Genomic DNA, 20,649 nt, shown 5'->3' on the forward strand with positions numbered 1-20,649 from the left:
GCAGCTTTGTAGTAAGCACCGGATGCAAGACTCTGAGTTGAAAAAAATAGAAGCCGGATTTTCTGCGACGAGTGACATAGGTGGTAGCAGCGAAGGAAAGAAAGCCGACAAGGGAGGTTTTATAACATGATCATTGAATCTATTAAGTGGACAAAATATCTTCTCCCAGGAGACGTCCTCTGATCAGACTAAGATCTCGATTAGATCAGAACGCAAACAGATGCAAGAGACCTACTACTTGACTATAGCTCTGACCGAAAGCATGTCCGCGCGAGTAATGTCGCCGACGCCGTCATACTCAGCTTGGTCACTGCGATTTGTCTCGCTGCGGACTACCAACACATTCCCGTACCACGGTGCGGATCGCTCTTGCACGAGCTCTCGAATGGCCCGATTGTCGCGTTGGGGACTATTCTCGATAAAGATTGTTTCGACTGCTTGAGGTTGGCAAAACACGGTGTAAGCGTACTCCAAAGGATCGGGGTCATCGAAAGGCCAGTTTCTGATAATTGCCATTGCCTGAGGGCGTTCAGAAACCGCTGCGTGGGGTACCCCGAGCAGAGGAATCCAGAACTGGTTATCCAAATCGCGCGTTGTGCGAGGGGTCTCTATTCCGTGTTTCACCGGAACGCGCACTATGATGGGTTGCGGAATGCCAGTCGCAAACAGAATTCCCCAAAAAGTCTAGGCGAGTCGAGTGAGCGATGTTTAAAGGAGTAAATACTTGGGGGGGCCACCTTTCGAGAGTCATCCATTGCTCGACTGATTCTGCTGACGACATCCCTGGTGTAGGCAGGGCTGGAAGTAGACGCGCTCATTGAGGTTCTCGCAGCAAAAGGCCTTGGTATAGACACACTTTAAATGCTGAGCCCGCGACATACTAGGAATAAGCGCCGAACTCCATGATCTCCCGATGAATCGATAAGTCAAGGTCACAAATCGGTGACTTGTCACATAAAATTCTCATGTGCGCCAACTATCAACACACAAACAAGGTTCCAGTCTATACCAACTCGGGGGATTCAACACGACCCACAGAAGCCAACCAATGACCATTCGACGGACTTCCTGAGGAGCCATTCACGCGACGATACTCGTCGTCGAGAAGCTCGTACTCTTCCTGAATGAAGTCAAGCCATTCTCGAGTTTCAATATTGGAGAACATACCGTTGGCTCGAAGTTGTTCACCCGTGGTTGTATAAGCTTGACTTTACGAGCTCGAATAGTGTATGTCTGTGGTAGTTCATCAGAACTTGCACTGACTCGCATCGAAGCGTCTTACTCTGTCGTACTCCCCAACAGTCGACTGCGAGACTTGTTGGTCAGAGCGGCGGAATTCACACTCCATAACGACGGTATCGCCATCGCAGAATGGAATTCGTGCTTCATAAACAGGTGCAGTCGCACGATACGACCAGTCATTGAGGGGAACATAAAACACTGGTTGTTCCCCAGGACCCCCGAATTCCACGTTGATTAGTTCTTCGTCGAACCAACTATTGACTCTGGTGCGCTGGAAATCATGTGAGAAGTTGTGACGATTTCTACATGAACTGACCTCTGCTCGGTCTCCCAGATGAATGCGATCCAACTGGAGAATGCGTTTCAGCGCTTGCACTTGGGAGTTCCACAGACTCGAGAACGAGTCAAAGTCCCAACCCAACACCGACCAGTCAGGGATGCTGAGGCCGAATTTCACCAGACCTTCCGATGGACTCTCCCTTGGGAGCTGAACTATGTCGCCTACAAGAATACCAAGGAAGGCATGCTCATCGCCCGGACCGCCTTTCGTGTGCGTGAAGGCGTCGAAGTTCCAGTTAGGCCATTCGGGGGGATAGAAATCAACGAAATAGCGGGCATTTCCCGCAAAGCGCTGTCCGTGGGCGTTAACAGCGGCGATCAGGTGGAATGGTTTGAGAGAGCAATCGGGGGTCAACATGTGGGAGACAGAACTGAGGCGCTCGAGAGCTACGTTGTCCATGAGAGAAAGGAGGAAAAGAACGGGGTCCGGCTGCGCTAGCCATTGGGAGAGGCAATGGGTTGACGTCCCTTATTTAAAGGACTTGTCGTGTGAGATCTATCTCTTTCCCACCGCGATTTTTGAGATATTAAAACCAATTGCATCAGGAGACAAACTTTTCGCACACCCCGCCAATGGACAAAATCTTCCGGACGTACACGATGGTAGAAGCATTGCGTCTCCTCCACGAGTTGTGCCAGGTTCCATACAAAGCCAAAAGGAGCTGGAAGTCATTATTCGCTTACATCGAAACCTTGGACGCTGAAACGAAACAACGGATACGACAATCCGCTGGGGCTAGAACTGGATCGAAGCGATCGGCTAACGATGATTCATCAAGTGAACGGACTCAGAAGCGCCCTAGACTCACAGAACATGAAGAAAGGCACGACGGATTGTGGGCACCAGCAAATGAGATTCCGCAAACGGTAGATGATCTTGTGAATGGTCCGTTCCTCGCAACCCAAACAGACACCATTGTCGAGGATTGCATAAGCAGGTGAGCGATTTTGCGCACACATTTCGTTTGTGAAGACTAGCTGAATTTAACACATAGGTTCATCGATCGAACCAATAACGACTCTACCCGCAAAAAAATATGTGTGGTGTGCGCAAGAAAAATGTCTGCCGATCAGTACTTTCAGCTCCTGCTGCGCGACATCCCCAACACCCATGTTTTGAAACCATCACATCCTCACGAACATCATGGTCTTATCGAGGGCAGTCTATTCCACACTACTGTCAGTACCGAAGAATCCAACGATGTGTGCAAAACCTGTTTGCGATATCTCACCAAGTGCTCGAGACCCAAAATATCGTTAGCAAACAACATGTGGATTGGGCCAGTGCCTTTCCAATTGGCGATATTGACGCTACCAGAGCAGCTTTTGATTTCTCTTAACTATCCCGCCGCCTACATCCTTAAAATCTATCCAAAAAACGTCAACCCAAAGCGACAAACCGACGACGGTTCAGGTCCCCCTGTCGCAAGCGAGAAGCTTCGAGGCAATGTTTCGTCGTTCCGACTACCCACTTCCGAGATCGCGAATATGGTGGCGGGTAACATCGTACCTCGTCCGTCATTGATTCTGGCCGCTGTAATTGGGGTCACTTTCGTCGGCGTGGATAAGAGTGGTATGGATGCGGTAGACGGACTATTTCGAGTCAGGCGACAACGAGTATTCGATGCGTTGATGTGGCTGAAAAGACATAACAGCCTCTACTCCCAAGTGGAAATTTCGCAAGACAATCTGCGCTCGTTGCCTGAAGATGGTATTCCGCAAGAGATCACTGAAAATGTCAAATTTTCGTCGGACCTGGATGCAGTCGCTCGCGAGCACGCTGGCTATGTTCCCGGAGCCAATGGGAATGATGACGAGGAAGATGGTGACGGAGGAGAGCAAATAGATTCGATGGACGTCGATCTGGATGAATACTCTCAGTCTTTTGTCGATGAAGGAAACATCCCAGAAGCACTTGTTAATGAGGCGACAACCGAGGAACATAGCGGTACGTGATATTTCTTCTGTGCCATATAATGTGAAATTGAAAATTATTAGCTGTACAACAGAGGGGAACCAACGATCCCGGTAAGCGTAACGACTTTCTGTCAACAGAAATTCACTATAAAGCTGTAGAACCTCAAGTTTTCCCGTTACAGAGTCATGGCGTCGTAGACGTTGGAGGAGACAATATTCCCGACACAACGCTTTTTGCGCACGCAGTAGAAAATATCGTCCCCACTTTGTTCGCCCAGGATTACGGCGTAAGAAAGGGTCGGGCTTTTGTCAATGAATATGGAAGACTAGACGATAACAAGGAACGTTTCGATGGTGGGCCGACCAACCCCAATCACCTGCTCGGGGCCTTTCCTATCCTGTTTCCTTATGGGTTGGGTGGACTGGAGGTGGATCGTGTCGACAAAGTCTCTCCTACGAAGAGCACGTGAAATGGGCGCTACAATACGCCCGACGATCGCTTTCGCAAGAACACCTTATTCGCCTTCCAAGCCTTCGGGGTACTTTGGAAAAGGCAAATCTGCCGGTCGGCGTCACTCCAGATCGACCGCAACCTGTTCCTGGCCAACCAAACGGCATTTCAACGACTGAAGCCTGAAGACCTAGTACAAGCGAGTGAGGAAGAGTTGAAAGGGAAACCGATATCCAACCCTGCTATCAGGCTCCTCCGAAAGCACATCAAAACCATCCGAGCTCGCGTACAAGGCACCGATGAGAGTCGCATCGGTATCCGTGCACAGATATGGGGAATGAACCTGAGGTTCAATCCCCCCACGATTTGGGCCACTATCAATCTATCCGACACGGGCGACCCCATTGCGCAAGTTTTGGCTGGACAAGACATCGATTTGGATAATTTTCGTGGCAAAAACAGGGCCTAATGCGACGTTAAGGGGGAAAATTATCGGGGCAGATCCTTTCGCTGCGGCAGAGTACTTCCATCTCGTTGTCAGAGTGATTCTGGAGGAAATGATGGGAATATCAGTCGGTACACACGGAGCCATCAACCGACGTGAAGGCATTCTCGGAATAGTGAACGCCTATATCGGCACAGTGGAAGCTCAAGCCCGTGGTTCCCTTCATCTTCATATCCTATTTTGGTTGAAGGATGCCCCCCACGCTCGTCTCATGCAAGATGCGCTTCAGTCTCCCTCGTTTCGTGACAAAATCAAGCAGTTTATCAAGGCAAATATACGCGCAGATGTTACCGGAGACATCTTACCCCAACAAAACCGAACTAAGTTGCATAGCAGCATCCCTTACTCTCGACCCGAAGACCCACGAAAACCGAACTACAAAGAAAAGGCGAGGAAACGTGAAGATCGCGATGCTGCAGTTCTTCAATGCCATGAATGTACAGTATTCTATTGCCTCAAAATCTATAAGGGCAAGTATGCTTGTAAACGAGGTTATCCGTGGCCAACCTACCCAGACGACTGGGTCGATGCAAACGGAAATTGGGGTGCAAAACGCCGGTACCCGTTTATAAATCCATGGAATCCGCCAATCTTTCGAGTGACGCGATCTAACATGGATTTCAAACTCATGACCAACGCCCGGGAGACCAAAGATATAGCCTTCTACATCACCCTTTATATCGCCAAACGGCAAGTCCAAGCTGCAAACGTGTCTGCTATACTCTCTTCGAGTCGAGCGTTCAAAGAAACGGAAGAGGAAAAGTCGAGTCGAAGTAAGACCCTCCGCGATCTGAACAAGCGCCTTCTTGCGCAATGCGCGAACACGCTTAGTCGTCAATACGAGCTCAGTGGTCCCGAAGTCATGAGCTACCTGATGGGCTGGGGAGATCGTTATATATCCCACACGTTTATCAAGATTTACTGGGACGTCATGGTGTCGGCATTATACAAACACTCTCCCGAGCTCAAATCTCAGTAAGTGACTTCGAATTGTTAAGTTCGTCGGTTTCTGATGCGTAGCCAACATAGATCAGCTGGGTCTGTGGATCGACCGACTGCCTCCAGTACAGAGAATGATTCTCAGGTGAGCACCTCTGCATCGGTCTCATTCAGACATTATCATTGGTAACATGTCCACCAACAGGCTAGTTCCATGGCACTAGAGAACGGAAAGCTGGTTCTCCAGGACCAGCTAAGCCAATATGCGGATAGAGGAGAGTACCTGGAGAACATGAACATTTACGACTACTTCACGCAAACCTATCATACCAGTGATTACACCGATGAAGACGAATCCGAAACGATCGATGACCCGCACGCACCAGCTAAGAGAGGAAGGCCAGCTCGGGAACGTATTCCGTATATGCCAGACTGTGGGCGAGAGGGAGCCCGAATCATCCGAGGCGAAAAGCAGGAGACGGCCCTTCACATTGTTGGCCGTTGGCTCCCCGCCGACAACGATCCGAACCGGGAGAACTACGCAGCTCAAGTTCTTATGCTACTCAAACCTTGGAGGGAACTGAGCGACTTGAAAGACGAACACGGCTCTTACGAGCTTGCGCTGGAGGATTTTGTGTCCCGTAGCCCGTTCCGTATCAAGAGAATCATGGAAAACCTCCAGTACTTTCATGACAGCTCTGGTCAAGCACAAAAGAACAAGAACGACGAGGATGCCGCGGTTACTAGTGACGCAGACGAAGACGACATGATGGACGGAGAATGTTTTTTCCCCGCAATCGCAAGCACGCTTACTGAAGACGACGTGACGCTTGCTCGACATAACAAGCACTTGACCGCAGACCACAAATACGGAGTGGAAGCAATGCGAGTAGCACAAAAGGCCGGTATATTCACACAAACCGGAGTCGCAGCGCAAGAAACCACGATTGCTAATGTCGCTTCCCTGGAGGAGACAAACCTATACACGGAATGGGAAGGCAAAGTTGCGGCAATAACGCGCAAACCAGCGTCTTTATCCAAAGCTCCGATTGGGGGTCTTCCAGGCGATGTGGACATTGGTTCAGTTGACGTGGACGTCGGGGAACCTGGAGACGCAATAGAGTCAAATGGTTCAATTGAGTGTCTCGCCAATGACGACAACCGTGTACGGACCGATCAGCAGCAAGCTTCCCTTGACCTTCTCAATACTGAGCAACGACGCGCCCACACGATTATCGAAAAGCATCTCCGCAATGCAATCCTGGGCGTTCAACAGGCTCAACTTCTCATGATCGTACAAGGAGAAGGAGGCACAGGCAAAACAGTTCTTTTGAATGCTGTCAGCCACACTTTCGATTTTTTGAACGCTACATCCCGTTTGGCCAAAACGGGTACTACAGGCATCTCCGCGAGTCTAATTAACGGCCAGACATTACACCAGTGGGCGGGCATTCCTATCAGAGGGGGAAACAACGAAAATTGGGTTACAAGTACGTTTTGCATGCTATCTGATATCTACGATCTCACTTGGTGTAGGTGCAAGCAAGAAAATCCAAGAGCGACGCCTTCAAAATATCCTTCCCGTGCAATATCTCATAATCGACGAGTTTTCGATGTTGACGAAGAAGACTTTTGCTCAGCTCTCCCAAATTCTCGGCCACGTCAAGGCTACTATGGGGGAAGCACCTCCATCCCGGCCGTTTGGAAATATCAACGTGATCCTTTGCGGAGATCCCCACCAGTTCCCGCCTGTTGGTAACCCCAAAGCAGCCCTATACAACCCTAATTCTGACACCACGCTACTATCACAACTGGGATTAGCTTTTTACCAGCAGTTCGACACTGTTATAACTCTCACCGAACAAAACCGCGTAACAGACCCCAGATGGAGCGCATTCCTAAAGCGTCTACGCCATGGACGATGCACAGAAGACGACATCAACATGGTCAGGGGCTTACTCGTCACTGCTCCCGGAGCTAAGGTGGACTGGGTTCAGGATCCTTGGAAGGACGCGGTACTAGTAACACCCAGACATTCATGTCGCATCTTATGGAATTCGGCATCTCTCCTGAGGCATAGGACCGTGACAGGGAACCCCATCTACATTTCAAACGCGGAAGACAAAGCTACAAGGACTCGTCGAAACCTGACGCTGCAAGAGCGTGTAATCGTTGCTGGGATGAGCGACAAGCAGACAGGAAAACTCCAAGAACAAGTCGAGGTAGCGCTAGGGATGCGCGCAATGGTATTGTGGAATATATCGACGGAGGCCGACCTAGCGAATGGAACGAGGGGGACGATAGTCGACATACGACTAGATATGCGTGAACAGCAACCGCTTAACCGCGACTCAGAAGGCAGATATCTGTTATCCTACCCTCCCGCCGTCCTGCTCATTCGCATCGACCACTACTCTTTTCCGCCGTTTGAAGGATTACCACCCGGAGTTCTTCCCATAACACCCACAACAGCATCTTTCTCAATAAAAAGTTCTAATGAACACTCAGTATCCATTAAACGACGCCAATATGCTCTTACGCCAGGGTACGCTTTCACGGACTATAAATCTCAAGGGCAGACGATACCATTTGTTGTTGTGGACCTGCAGAACCCACCGAGAGGAGGGTTGACACCGTTCAATGCGTATGTGGCGTTGTCTCGCAGCAGGGGACGCGACACAATCCGAATATTACGGGGATTCGACGTTGAGCTGTTTACGACCCACCCCTCAGAGGTCTTACGGGAGGAGGACAAAAGGTTAGACTGGCTTACACGCCAAACACGTGAGAGATTTCCCATGGACAGCCCGATTTCTATAATCTAGATAGACATACCCGATATAGAAAATAACCTGAAAGCCATCTATTGTTGAATATAAGCAGCAAACAAAGCGGGTACAGGTCAACTCGAAACCCCGATGGATGCAATAGAGAGTTCCCTCTTCGTTCGCCACGTCTCTCGCACCTACACGCGCTGCCATCTCTGCGGCAAACCGGCGCCGCTGAAATGCTGCGCGGCCTGTAAACTCTCTCGGTATTGCGACGCAAATTGCCAAAAATTGGACTGGGATAATCATAAGCACAACTGCGTGGAGTTGCAGGCTCAATCCCATCAACTCCCAAATCCGGTGCTTTCAAATGTTCTCCACTTTTTCCTCAAGTATATGGAAGACTGGCGCCCGGCACTCACCCAATGGGCTCTTTTCGCCGCCAACATTGCCAACCGCCAACCCGAATATCTGGAAAATAACTTGCAAGTAAGATGGATAGAGGAGTCAATCAGGCTGACACTTCTCTAGTTTCGCTGTCGACCTCGAAGGTAGGCAGGGCAGTTCCGACGACCCCAAAACTCGAAGAGCGTGTTATATGGTTGTTCTCATATACCCCAATATTAGTCGTAAGCTAACTTGAAGTAAACGCAGGTGCGCAAATCAGGAATGGTTCTCGACAAAGCTGTCGACGACGTGGTTCCTCAAGATGAGGCAGCATATATCGTCAACAAGGAAGACAAGGCAGCGTTCCTCAAGGAATTTACGCACCTGGAAAAGGGACCTCGAATCTTACGTGTCGTCGCCTCCAACAACCTGGCTTGTTCCATGTTTTCAATGCCTGTAGATAAAATTCTACCCTCCGTCATGGCTCCTTGGTTGAATGACCCGGACATCTGTCGATTCCTTAATATCGTTTACGATAACGAGTTCAAACAAGCGATCGCTTCTGGAGACCGTAAGCTTCGTTCCATAACTTGCCAGATTGTTGGCTGAAGCTCAAAAAAGTGAAAGTTGCCCAGAATAGGACTATCGAGCTGTTTGTCTACTTGACGTCGGGCAGCATTGTTGATCTTTCCAAACGCGACACAACTTAAGTGGAGGAACCGATGACGAGCGTGGTCGCAGCCAACCAGCACGACCAAATTAACCAATAGAGACTTCCAAATCGAAGCATGACAAATATATTCTGATCAAATCAACTTTCTTTCGTGTGATTGTCACCGGCCTTGCATCTTGATTCCCGCCGACTCGTACTGTAACCTCCAGAGAGACGTTACCAATTGTCTCTTCTTGTATAACCACTTTTCTTGGTTGCTACGCAGTTGACTCGCCAGAGGATCTCGCTCAAATACAGTGCTCCCATTCTCTATCGTCACTTGTGTCGGTCCACCATGAATTTAGAAAATCTGCAGCAAAGCTATTTTCACTGGTGTCGCATTGACATACCATGCCCTTGCTTTCAACCAGGGCAATTGGCTCTCGCCGTAGACGAAGATCTGTGGATAGCTCGAGTACCATCCTCAAGAGGAAAGAGTGTTCTGAAATGTCCATTCCACGACGACTTGAAACCTATCATCGAATCACCGACTTATTCCCTATTCTGTGTGTCGACATCTGGCCTGATAACTCAACAAACAAACGGACCGACTCCCTCAGACCTAGTATTGTGGGAAGATATCGATATGCAATGCGCTACAAATGTGACATATGGAAACAACAACGCCATGCTTGTTGCAGGGAACCGTGTCAGTATCCCATCGCCTTCGGGACGACGCAACGGTGTCATTACAGACACTGATTGCAAAGGATCATGTCGAGTCCGTGTTTTGACAAACGGAATCGCCGTCCATGCTTTCTCTCCGACGCTAATGAGAGAGTTAATGTCGCCCGTCATCGAACCAAGTGACGAGGTTATCATGGATCGCAGCTTCCTCCGACCTCACTATCTAACAGGAGGAACTGAGATTCGACTAGGCTACCGAGTCGTCATTTTAGATGGTCCACACAGGCTCAAGTATGGTTTTATACATAAACTTCAGCAATTGCCGCTCACCACTCTGGTCAACATTGAATCGAACGGGATAATTATCCATAATATAGCGCTATGCAATATCGCCCCACTTTACTTGGCAGGCGACCTCGTTCGAGTGACATATGGGTTTTATGTCGGACATCAAGGACTTGTTCTTCGCACTTTCCCTTTGAAAGCTCTCAAACACGAACAGTTTCCCCATGGAGGGCTGGAAATATGCCTTGTAAGAGGTCCTTCTTCAACAGCTCAGAAGCCGTGTGCTCACCAATACAGGACGACGCAAGCGGAAAGGTGCGACCAACAACAAAAAATAAACCCGGGCTGACGGTCCGTCGAATTGAAGGTCATCCTGCCATCACAATTCGTCTCTTTCCGACCGGAATCTCCCAAGGCTATCTCGAGTTACGTCTCGCTATCGATGGAGTTGTGCGATGCGGGCCATTGGCTCACAAGAACAGACTACACAGGAAGGCGCTTAGACGTGCGCATCAGACGTATGGAACGGGGCAGAATTTCTCAGTCCCTGTTCGCAGTCATTGGGCAGGAAGGATTTGTTGAACCCATTGCACCAATTCCCTGCAACCACACCCGTACTCACATGGAGGTCATTTTGAAGCGAACCTCCAGAAAGATCCGGATACTACTGGATTGGTTGGACCCCGTGCACGAGTTTCCTACCACTCTATCTGCAGCACGAGGAAATGTCAGCGAAGTGGGGCAGAACGAGCGCGTTGTAATCATAGGCCCCGACTCTTGGGGAAAAACAGAGTTCATCGGACAATACGCTTTCGTGGAGCACGAATTCTCGCCAAACACGTTTAAAACCAGTGTTGTGGATCCTCTAGGGAACAAACTGGGAACAAGATGGTACAACATCTCAAGCCTATGTCGGTCGACAAACGAAGAAGGAATCCTCACCCATGCTACGCCTTACACATCAAAGCGCTGAAAAGCACCCCATAGGTATTTGGTAGAAATATTCCTTTGATTCTGACCAAGTGACGCTCAACAATCCACGCACAGAGCACAAGACTGTTTAGCGCAGTCCAACACACGCGACACGCCAGACAACCAGCAAGAAGCGTGTACTACAGGAAAGCAGAGCCTAGTGTCAACGCTTACATGTCATAGATACCATAAATCCATTATACCACGATTTTGCAGAACGCGTTGCTGGTTCGTTATACAAAATGGCGACAACGGGCGCTCGATAGTCAACTAGCTGCAGTGGAGAACTCGACAGCATCCCGAAAAGGTTAATCGAACGGAAGGACCGACCTCCGACCGCACCCAGACGATACCCGGCTTTTCCCCATTGGTTGACGCAAAAGAAAGAAACTGCCTTATTTGTAGTCTCTTCGACAGGCCTCTCATACAGATAAAAGGCCGCTTACGCATACATCGAAGAAATACAAATCGATACCTGGTCACCCACTTCAACCATTGTCTATGGCTCACCGAAGTGCGTCCATCTCCTGTGAACAGAGAGCCGATAAAGACAACCTACGTAGGCGAATCAGACAACGCGATGTCCTATCTGCCCCACAGATGCACCCGCAATAAGGAAAGAAGACATGAGCATTGTGAGCGCATTGCATTCACCAATCCTGTCGATTCTGAACCCAGTCAGCACCTCGTCAACTTCCACTTTATCTGTGCCACATGTAAGCCACGTCAAATATTCAATACACAGAAAGCGCTAGAAGACCATTACCGGGGTAAAGATGCTCACCCTAACTGCCCCAAGTGCAACAAAGGCTTCCTGAACAAAACAATGTTGGAAGAGGTACGTCCCAATAATTGGAACGGCACCTCGTGACAATGACACTAGCATTTCACCTCCATCCATCAAAAACTCAAGTGCATCTGCGGGCGTGAAATCTACGAGGAAGATGTCACGGACCACTGCAAAGACTCGGTACTGCACCCAACCTGTCGAAGTTGTTGCCTTGGTTTTCAGACTGAGAGTCACTACTCGGAGGTACGAACATCCCACCACTAGGTGCTAAAAGCTAAATCCCAGTAAAGCATTGTCTTAAAGAGCACAAGGAATTCTATTGCGAAGTATGCGTCCTACAAACATTTAGCGCAGAAGAACTACAAAAACACCGCGACGATTCGATCATGCATCCAAAATGTATGGACTGCCAGTTAGGTTTCCAAAACCTAGAGCTCTTCAACACTGTGCGTCATTCTCTGTTCAATTACAGAATCTCTCAAAACTGAACGCCATTCACCCAAAGCACATGCAAAATGTGCATGGAAGGAAGCGTGAGCCAGAGCCTAGAGGCGACACATCGAAGGAAGCAGAGCAGCATTATTTGCCTGTGCCGACGCAAGAGAATGTAGATGTGTGGAAGCTCACCAAGGTGGGCAGCATTATCCCAGACAACTAACAAACATTAACTTCGAAGCAGAACGAGAATATTTCGGCCCCAGCGAAGCGCGCTTCCGCGGAAATACCTGTCACACCTGCACTGGGAAAGCGAAGCGACATCATTTTCGAAACGACCAAACTGACTCCGACGCTCTTGGGAGGACAGTTTTCGGACGTGCAAAACGCAGATAGAAACCTTCCTGTGTTCTCGCCTCAACCAAAACACCCTGCGGCGTACAGTAAGGTATGGTTGTCGTCGTTCATCGGCAGAGGTCTACAAACTCCGACAGACGGCGAGCCAAAACAAGCGTTTCAACCCCATGCAGATCGCAGGGACCCTCCCGTTCAGTCCACAGGTCGGAAAGGGACATACACATCAATACGGCGCGCGCGATACGAACCCTATCAAGACTCACCTCGGCCAGAAGTGCGTACAGCGCGAACTTGAAACACCTAAACCCTTCCGTTAACATAACCACAGATCCAACGAGTACGCCAGACAATGGCATACACAGCCTGTCATCCCTCCACGCCACATCACACACAATCATATCCCTCCCCGTCCTACCGAATTCAAGTGCCCCAACTGCCTCACATCCCTCATCGCGGTAAAAACACCTACTCTCGATGAACTGCGCTAGTTCGAGACAGAGAGGCTCATGTTGGTCAATCTGTCTTCTTCAATCCAAATATCTTCCTGCTTTGTATGCTTCCTTCAACCACATATCTTGTATCTCTTTGTGTGTTACCTCCAAACCGATGTTTCACTACTACTTTTATATAAATCATCCTCGCAATCAGTATGAGTCATTGTTTGTCTCTATTTGTTTTTCACAGATAACGTGACGAATTACCAGCCTGGGGACCTTGTAAAGCAAGGTGATAGTGATTTGTCGTTCGAGATGTGTGTGCTGGCACCGCTGTCCAGTAGCCACGAGTTCCGCGTGAGCCGTTCCCGGCCGAAAGCCATGAACGCGATGTCTTCATCGTCTTCTCGGGCCATGTGTGCTGTCTGCCGGCCGTTCTGCCCACCATTCTGGGCCTGGTACCGCATAGCACGGGCGTAGTTGTCGTCCTTTTCCTGATCAGTGTAAGTGATTCCTTTCTCGGCGTCGGGGCACCACTGCTTCCGGTGTCCGGGTCGCCCGCAATTCCAGCAACTCTGGTTTCCGCGGCTCCCGTTCCCATTCCCAGTGCCCGACCCATTTCCATTTCCATTCCCTTGTCTGTTGCCCTGCCCCTCTCCGCGTCGCGCTGGCATCGCCGTAGTCATGTCGGCGTCGGCGTCCGGCTTCGCGTGGGGTCGTCCGGCCTGTTGCAGTACCCTTCCAATCACATCCTCGGAGTCCGTGATCTTCGTCAAATCAATACCATTTACCCAATGGTCCCACGAAGTTGGTAGCGAGGTCAAAACGATGATGGCAAACTCGGCCTCGTCAATAGAGCTGCCGAATGCCGCAAGCTGTGTCCGGTAAGTCGATAAATTTCTGATATGTTCTTCCACATCCTCCCCCTCGGCGCACGAGGTGTGATACAGCACGCGTCGAAGCCGAATTATGCTGATGGCCCCCTTAGGCTGATAGATGGACTCCAATTTCCTCCAGGCCGCAATGCCGAGGGTCATGGTGTTAATGTAAGCCATTGGGCCATCGCTGACGCGCTGTCGGAGGAGCGACAGAACCTTCCGCTGCTTCTTTGTCCATATAGCCGTCGCCTTCTTCTCTGCCTCTGTTGGCTCCCCCACCTTGACTACCTTCGGCGGCTCCGTCTCGTCGCCAATAAGGTACTCATCCAAGTCGTGCTCATTCGCCAAGTCAAGGATCTTCACGCGCCAAGTCGCGTAGCCAGCCTGGCCTTCAAGAGCCTTGATGACGTTGCGAGAAGTCGTCGAGTCTGACATGATGTGTCAAGTGGGAATGTGGGAGATGTAGCAAGTAGAATGTCGATGTCTTTAGTTATGGCTAGCGGGGCCCATAACCTGTTGAAAGAATAGATGCAAATTCAATGCCTACTACTGAGAAACATGTAAGTATTTATAGTATTCTAAATGTTCTAGCAATTTCTGTAAATATGAGTCAAAAGAAACAAGGAGAAAAACGTAGAAGATTCCCGACGCGTCGCGCGTCGGTGATGGCGCCGGAGCCTGGGCCGGCGCTGACGTCATCGTCTCGGCGAAGGCTCGCGTTCGCCACTGCCATATCTTCAACAGTCGCGTGTGCGCAATGGCCAATATTGTCCAGTCTTTCCAGCTTATACATCATTCACCGCAAAATACACTTTGGCAGCCCCGCGTGGACGGAGGTCTGGGACCGGTTTGAACCGTAAGATGGAGCGACAATCGCCCACCCGGGTCCGTTCGAATTCGTGCGCAATATATACTCTCTCCCCAACTCTTGCCGAACTCGACGGACCTCTCTCTTACTATCGATGCTCAAGTTATCTTGGGCAGTGTGCCTCGGAGCTCTTAGCTTGTTACCTTCAGTGGTGTATGCCGCAGGATGTGCTGGGCTTAGCGGCAGCGCATCTGGGAATGGTGTGTCTTCCAGTTTCATTTGTCCTCTGATTAACCTCGTTCTAGATCCATTTTGGATGAACAACTCCGGCTTGACGTCGCTCAGCAAAAGTGTGTACAAGTCGGGCTATAAGGTTGGTCACAATAATTGCTGAGGGCTTGACACTTCAAATCTGTTAGGTCTTCCGCAATGTGAAAACCGACTATGGGGCCGTGGGCAATGGTGTCGCAGGCATGTGTGATTATTTACAGACAGATTCATGGCACTTATTGCTAATGCAGACGACACCGCTGCAATTAACCGAGCGATCAGCGGTGAGTCTGGCAGTTCTTTCACATGTGGATGACTCTGAAAGTGTGTATCCAGATGGCGGTCGTTGTGGCCAAGGCTGCGTATCATCTACAGTCTGTTCGCGTCTCGTTTCTGGTCCTCTTTCTGAAATGATTGGTAGATTACACCCGCAATCATCTTCTTCCCTCCGGGGAAGGTATGTATTATATGGGTGTAAATTACATTGTTACTGATTGCTTTGTAGTATCGTGTGACTGCACCTATAATTCCATTCTACTATACAACTCTGTTTGTGATCTGGCTCAGCACTTGCAGTCCACAACTCATGTGATTGATACAGTGTTGGTGACTACAACAACAAACCAATGCTTGTCGCAGATGCTAACTTCAATGGCATTGCTGTTATTGGTACACATTCCGGTTATATTGCTATGCTTGCTTAAATCAATTAACAGATGCTGATCCTTATATTCCTGGACAAGTGAACCCTGATGGTTCAGGAGTTAATTGGTGGACAAATCAGAATGTGCAACATTATGCTACTCAAATAGGGGAAGTGACTAAAGCATGCATTCATAGAACTTTTTTCGCTCAATTCGAAACTTTGTGATTGATGTTACGGCCATGCCACCTGATGCATATGGAACAGGTATTCACTGGCAAGTCGGCCAGGTGGGTAGAACCTTTGTAGTATGAGACACTGTGTGTAATTGACATGTTATAGGCAACATCATTGAACAATATTGACTTCAAGATGTCATCTGCATCTGGAACAAGGCACCAAGGGTAGGTGTTCACTATCCACATTGATTGCCTCCAACTTGATTGCACAGGATATTCATGGAGAATGGGTCTGGTGGATTTATGTCAGATCTGACATTCAATGGGTGTGTTGTATTATATCTCTGGCTTCATAACTGTTCAAATATGCAACAGTGGTGCATTTGGCATGTGGCTCTCTAACCAGCAGTTTACTATCCGCAATGTGAAGATTACCAATGCTGTTTCTGCCATATATCAGCTCTGGAATTGGGGTTTCACATGGCAGAATATCCAGATATCGTCAGTCTGGTGCTATTCTGATTTCATTGATATTCAAGACTATTAAGGAATTGTCAAGTTGGATTTGATCTCAGTACTGGGGGGTTAACCCTAGCCACACAGAGTGCTGGTGGTGTCCTGATTATTGATTCTAAAATATCATCCACTGGTATTGGTATCAGGGTATGATAAGGTGAACTTGTCAAAAACCAGCATTGACATTGTTTCAGATGACAAGCAGTCAACCAAAAACACTTGGTGGCTCCATTGTTCTAGACAATGTTGCCTTCTCTAATATCAAGACTGCCAATATTCAAGATGCTAGTGGCACGTCCCACTGTCGAGCTCCAGGTTTTAGTGGGTCGGGAGGTGGTGATGATGGGGTAGCTTGCTACCCTGGAGCGCCTCCCAGCCCCCCACACGACGCGACCGGCGAGCCGTGACGGCAGACCGGCGTAAGTGCAGTTGTGCATTTCCTGGTGGTGGTAGTGTCGGACGGGGTTTCTTGCTTTGCCTCGTAAATTAACTTCGGCTTTTGGAGGACGACTGAGTCGGCTCTGATGATCCCAAATGGGTGAGGAGAACCACTGTATATATGTCTATGTATGGGGGTACTTCTAAATGCTATCTAAGTTCCACAGAAGATGCTAGTGGCACTGTGGTTGCTGCTAACACTGGTGTTGGTTTGGAATGGTTTCAGGGAAATGTTTATTTAGGTATGATTTTATTCTTTTCCATTTGAAATAATCTAAATAATTACTAGGAAATTCAAAGCGCTATTTGCGTGGATCATATACACCAGCTGGGAGTCGTCCACAGCTCTTGACAGATACATCTGGAACTTATTTCTCCCGATCTCGTCCTCAATATGCATCATATACCACAAGTCGTGAGTTAATATATCAAGAACATATGCTAATATTAATAGTACTCAGAATTCCGCACTCTCATGACAAGTGGTCTTGGAGCAAAGGGTGATGGTGTGACAGATGATACTCAGGCAATCAATAATTTTATCTCTCAGGTATACACTTTCAAACATGTCCAGATAACATAACTGATCTAGGAAATAGAACTCTGGTTGTGCAATCCTAAGTATGACAAATATTATTTCCACATATACTTAGTTATACTAACCAACTATCTAGTTATTGAAACAGGCACCTATCTTGTTTCAGATACAATATTTGTCCCTGCTGGAACACAACTTGTTGGGGTACTCTACTCAGTCATTATGGGCACTGGGAAGAATTTTGCTGATCAGGCTAATCCTCGGCCTGTCATTCAGGTAATCATCTCTTATATCTAATGGTAACTCTTGAACTTATGTAACATGGCAGGTTGGTCATCCTGGAGATGTTGGAATTGCTGAAATTAGTGACTTTGTTATCACTACTACTGGTGGTTCAGCTGGTGCTATTGGCATTGAGTGGAATTTAGATGCATCATCACCAGGGTCAGCTGGACTTTGGGATGTGCATGTCCGATTGGGTGGTGCCAAGGTAAGGCAGACCTTCAACACTTTTTTTCCTGAGTACTAATCTTACCAGGGAACAAATATTGATGCAGCACACTATTCCACCTCTGCAACCAACTTAGCAACCTGTGGTTCTGCATTTTTGGGCATCCATATCACTCCTTCTGGGTCAGGATACTTTGAGGTATGCACTATTTCATATACACTACATGCAACTAATATAATTTAGAATGTCTGGGTTTGGAATGCAGGCATGTATCAAGTATTGGTCTTTCTTATTTGCTTATGTTCAACCAGACCATGACCTTGATGATCCCAATCAAACACAGATCAATTCTTTTAGTGGACGTGGGATACTGGTGGAATCAGCGGCTGGTCCAGTTTGGCTGGTTGGAACTGCCTCAGAGCATCATGTAGGTCTCTTTTTAGTATGAGTTATTATTGCTAAAAATATAAAAGTCATTTATCAATATGCATTCAACAATGCACAGAACATCTATGCAGGGCTGATCCAGACTGAGACCCCATATTTCCAGCCTACACCTATTCCCCCTGCACCATTCACACTTAATTCAGCTTATGGAGATCCATCTGAGGCTGTTGTTGATGCATGGGGCCTAGTTATAACAAGGTCCTTCAACATATTTGTTTATGGTGCAGGTCTATATAGCTTCTTTCAGGTATATTATATTATTTTCTAATATTGAGACTGATAAAATCTGTTTAGCACTATCGTCAAGATTGTGTTGTTACCAAAAACTGTCAGAACTCAATGGTTTTGGTTGATCATGAGTCCTCTGCAGTGTATATTTATCAGCTGACAACAACTGGAACTACCAACATGATCAGCTATCCAGGCAATGTTTCTATTGCATTGCAAGCAGATAATGTTGATGGATATGCAAGCACATTAAGTCTTTGGGAAGCTAATGTGGGTGTACTCAATTGGTTCCTCCAGACTAAATAAGTACTTCACAGGGAAATGGCTCTCCTGGCAGTGGCTCTGGTGGCAATAATGGAAGCAATCCTGGTGGTGGTGGTGGTTCTGGCACATTCCCTAATTGGAACTTTATGCCATGGAGCAAGTTATTTCATTATTTGAATGAATTATTTTCATTGATATATACATAGATCCCAACCCTATCCCTAGTTCTGGTGCTGTCTCTGAGACATTTGCTATTGCTGGTGGCTCCACAACAGTGATACCAATACCCACCACAACGACAATAGTAACTGTGGGGACACAATTTGTATTCCTTGACCCAGGAGGAACACCAGCAACAGCATTGCTTCCACCTGGTATTACAGAGGTCAATGGTATAACACCCACATGGACCTTTCAGATAGTTCCACCAACCACAGGTCCTATTACATTTACTGCACCACCAGAATTCTCTGGTGGCCCATCTTTTACAACAGTTGTGCCATCACCATCTACAGGTGCTATTGAGACTGTTACTGGTCCTCATGGTGTTCTGTGGTCAATGTCAGGTGCTCCAACAGGTCCTGTAATTATTGGCACTTTACCAACATCAATTGGTATCTCTGATGGCATCACTCCAACACCTGTTATGCCTGTTGGATGGCTTGGGCCATGGACAGATCCTATATTTCCCTTTGTCAGTTGTGTTTATCACTAATTCTCAGTAACTTATTAATCTTTTCTAGACAACAACAATTGGACAACCAGCTCAATCAAATACAGATATCCCTTGGAGTATGAATAATTTGATCCTGGCAGAATTAATGCTAATATAACCTATAGATCCAAATCCATTCCCACCACCTGGAGCAACATCAGAGACATTTGTTTGCTCTGGTACTACAACTAGTTTTCCAATTCCAACTGCTACCACTACTATATCTGCTGGTGGTGCTACCATCACATTGAATAGGTAAGTTTATTACTCAGGTATAATGATTGATTCCTAAATTCTCAGTGGTGGCACTCCTGTTGGTGGTCCATTAGCCACCCAGTGTTCTGAAGTGGGCGGAATTATTCCAACTTGGTGTATGTATCATCTATTCTCATAAATAAAATTCTGATGTCTCTATAGCTCAGGACATTATTCCACCTCCTGGAGCTACACAGATCACATTTACTGGCCCTCTCACTTCAACTCCCACATATATAAGTATAGTTTCTGTCCCACCCAAAACAGACTCCCCCCATCCAACTGTAACTGGCCCTCCTGGAGACCATAACCGCTGCAACACATTAAACATATGGGCAATCATCTTTGGAGGATTCATCAACCCATGCTTGCCACTTGATATTGGAATTATTCATGGGCTTACACCTGTTGGTCAATTGATATTCATAAATATCTTATACTTAAACCTGTTTACAGGTTCCAATTCCTCCTCCTGACTGGAAAGGCCCCTGGACCAATCCTATTCCTAGACCCACACCACCACCCCCTGGTGGTGAGGATGATGGACAGCATACCTCACATTCTATATCCATGGGCAGGTCAAGTAGCATGAGTCAGTCCTCTGTGTCTTCCTCAGCGTCCTCATGCCCAACTATGCCTGCTGATCTGGGGCTCCCTGATGGCCCAGAAAATGCAGATTGGAATGCCACAGGTACTGATCCTGATGAGAGACGTAAAAGAGGTATTGAATCCTATTTTTCATTCTAACTATTAATCACGAAGCAGGTCTTCCTGTTAACACTATTCAAACATCATCTATAACAATACTCCTAGCTACAGGGAAGAGCATCCTGCATAGTGCAACCCAAATATTCCAGCC

General features: G+C 47.9%; 2 protein-coding genes across 2 annotated transcripts; both read left to right on the plus strand.

Moving 5' to 3' along the window:
* Window positions 1–15,000: 15,000 nt before the first annotated feature.
* On the plus strand, window positions 15,001–16,861 carry MIND_00203300 (Glycoside hydrolase family 55 protein; the record flags this gene model as incomplete). The annotated part of the gene is made up of 15 exons (XM_037358932.1): window positions 15,001–15,106; window positions 15,152–15,219; window positions 15,266–15,323; window positions 15,368–15,400; window positions 15,453–15,490; window positions 15,538–15,573; window positions 15,622–15,665; window positions 15,718–15,785; window positions 15,833–15,903; window positions 15,957–16,049; window positions 16,102–16,163; window positions 16,211–16,264; window positions 16,314–16,439; window positions 16,487–16,601; window positions 16,649–16,861. The coding sequence occupies 15 exons, from the start codon at window positions 15,001–15,003 to the stop codon at window positions 16,859–16,861; spliced, it is 1,185 nt and encodes a 394-aa protein (XP_037224027.1).
* A 506-nt stretch (window positions 16,862–17,367) lies between these two features.
* MIND_00203400 (Glucan 1,3-beta-glucosidase) lies at window positions 17,368–20,382 on the plus strand (the record flags this gene model as incomplete). The annotated part of the gene is made up of 15 exons (XM_037358933.1): window positions 17,368–17,442; window positions 17,492–17,513; window positions 17,567–17,706; window positions 17,759–17,920; window positions 17,969–18,079; window positions 18,387–18,575; window positions 18,623–18,826; window positions 18,874–18,980; window positions 19,046–19,514; window positions 19,564–19,612; window positions 19,661–19,790; window positions 19,836–19,906; window positions 19,953–20,197; window positions 20,247–20,322; window positions 20,369–20,382. The coding sequence occupies 15 exons, from the start codon at window positions 17,368–17,370 to the stop codon at window positions 20,380–20,382; spliced, it is 2,064 nt and encodes a 687-aa protein (XP_037224028.1).
* Window positions 20,383–20,649: the final 267 nt, after the last annotated feature.

This window comes from Mycena indigotica (genome assembly GCF_014461135.1).
Source record: "Mycena indigotica strain 171206Taipei chromosome Unknown Mind.scaff0002, whole genome shotgun sequence".
Lineage (NCBI taxonomy): Eukaryota > Fungi > Basidiomycota > Agaricomycetes > Agaricales > Mycenaceae > Mycena > Mycena indigotica.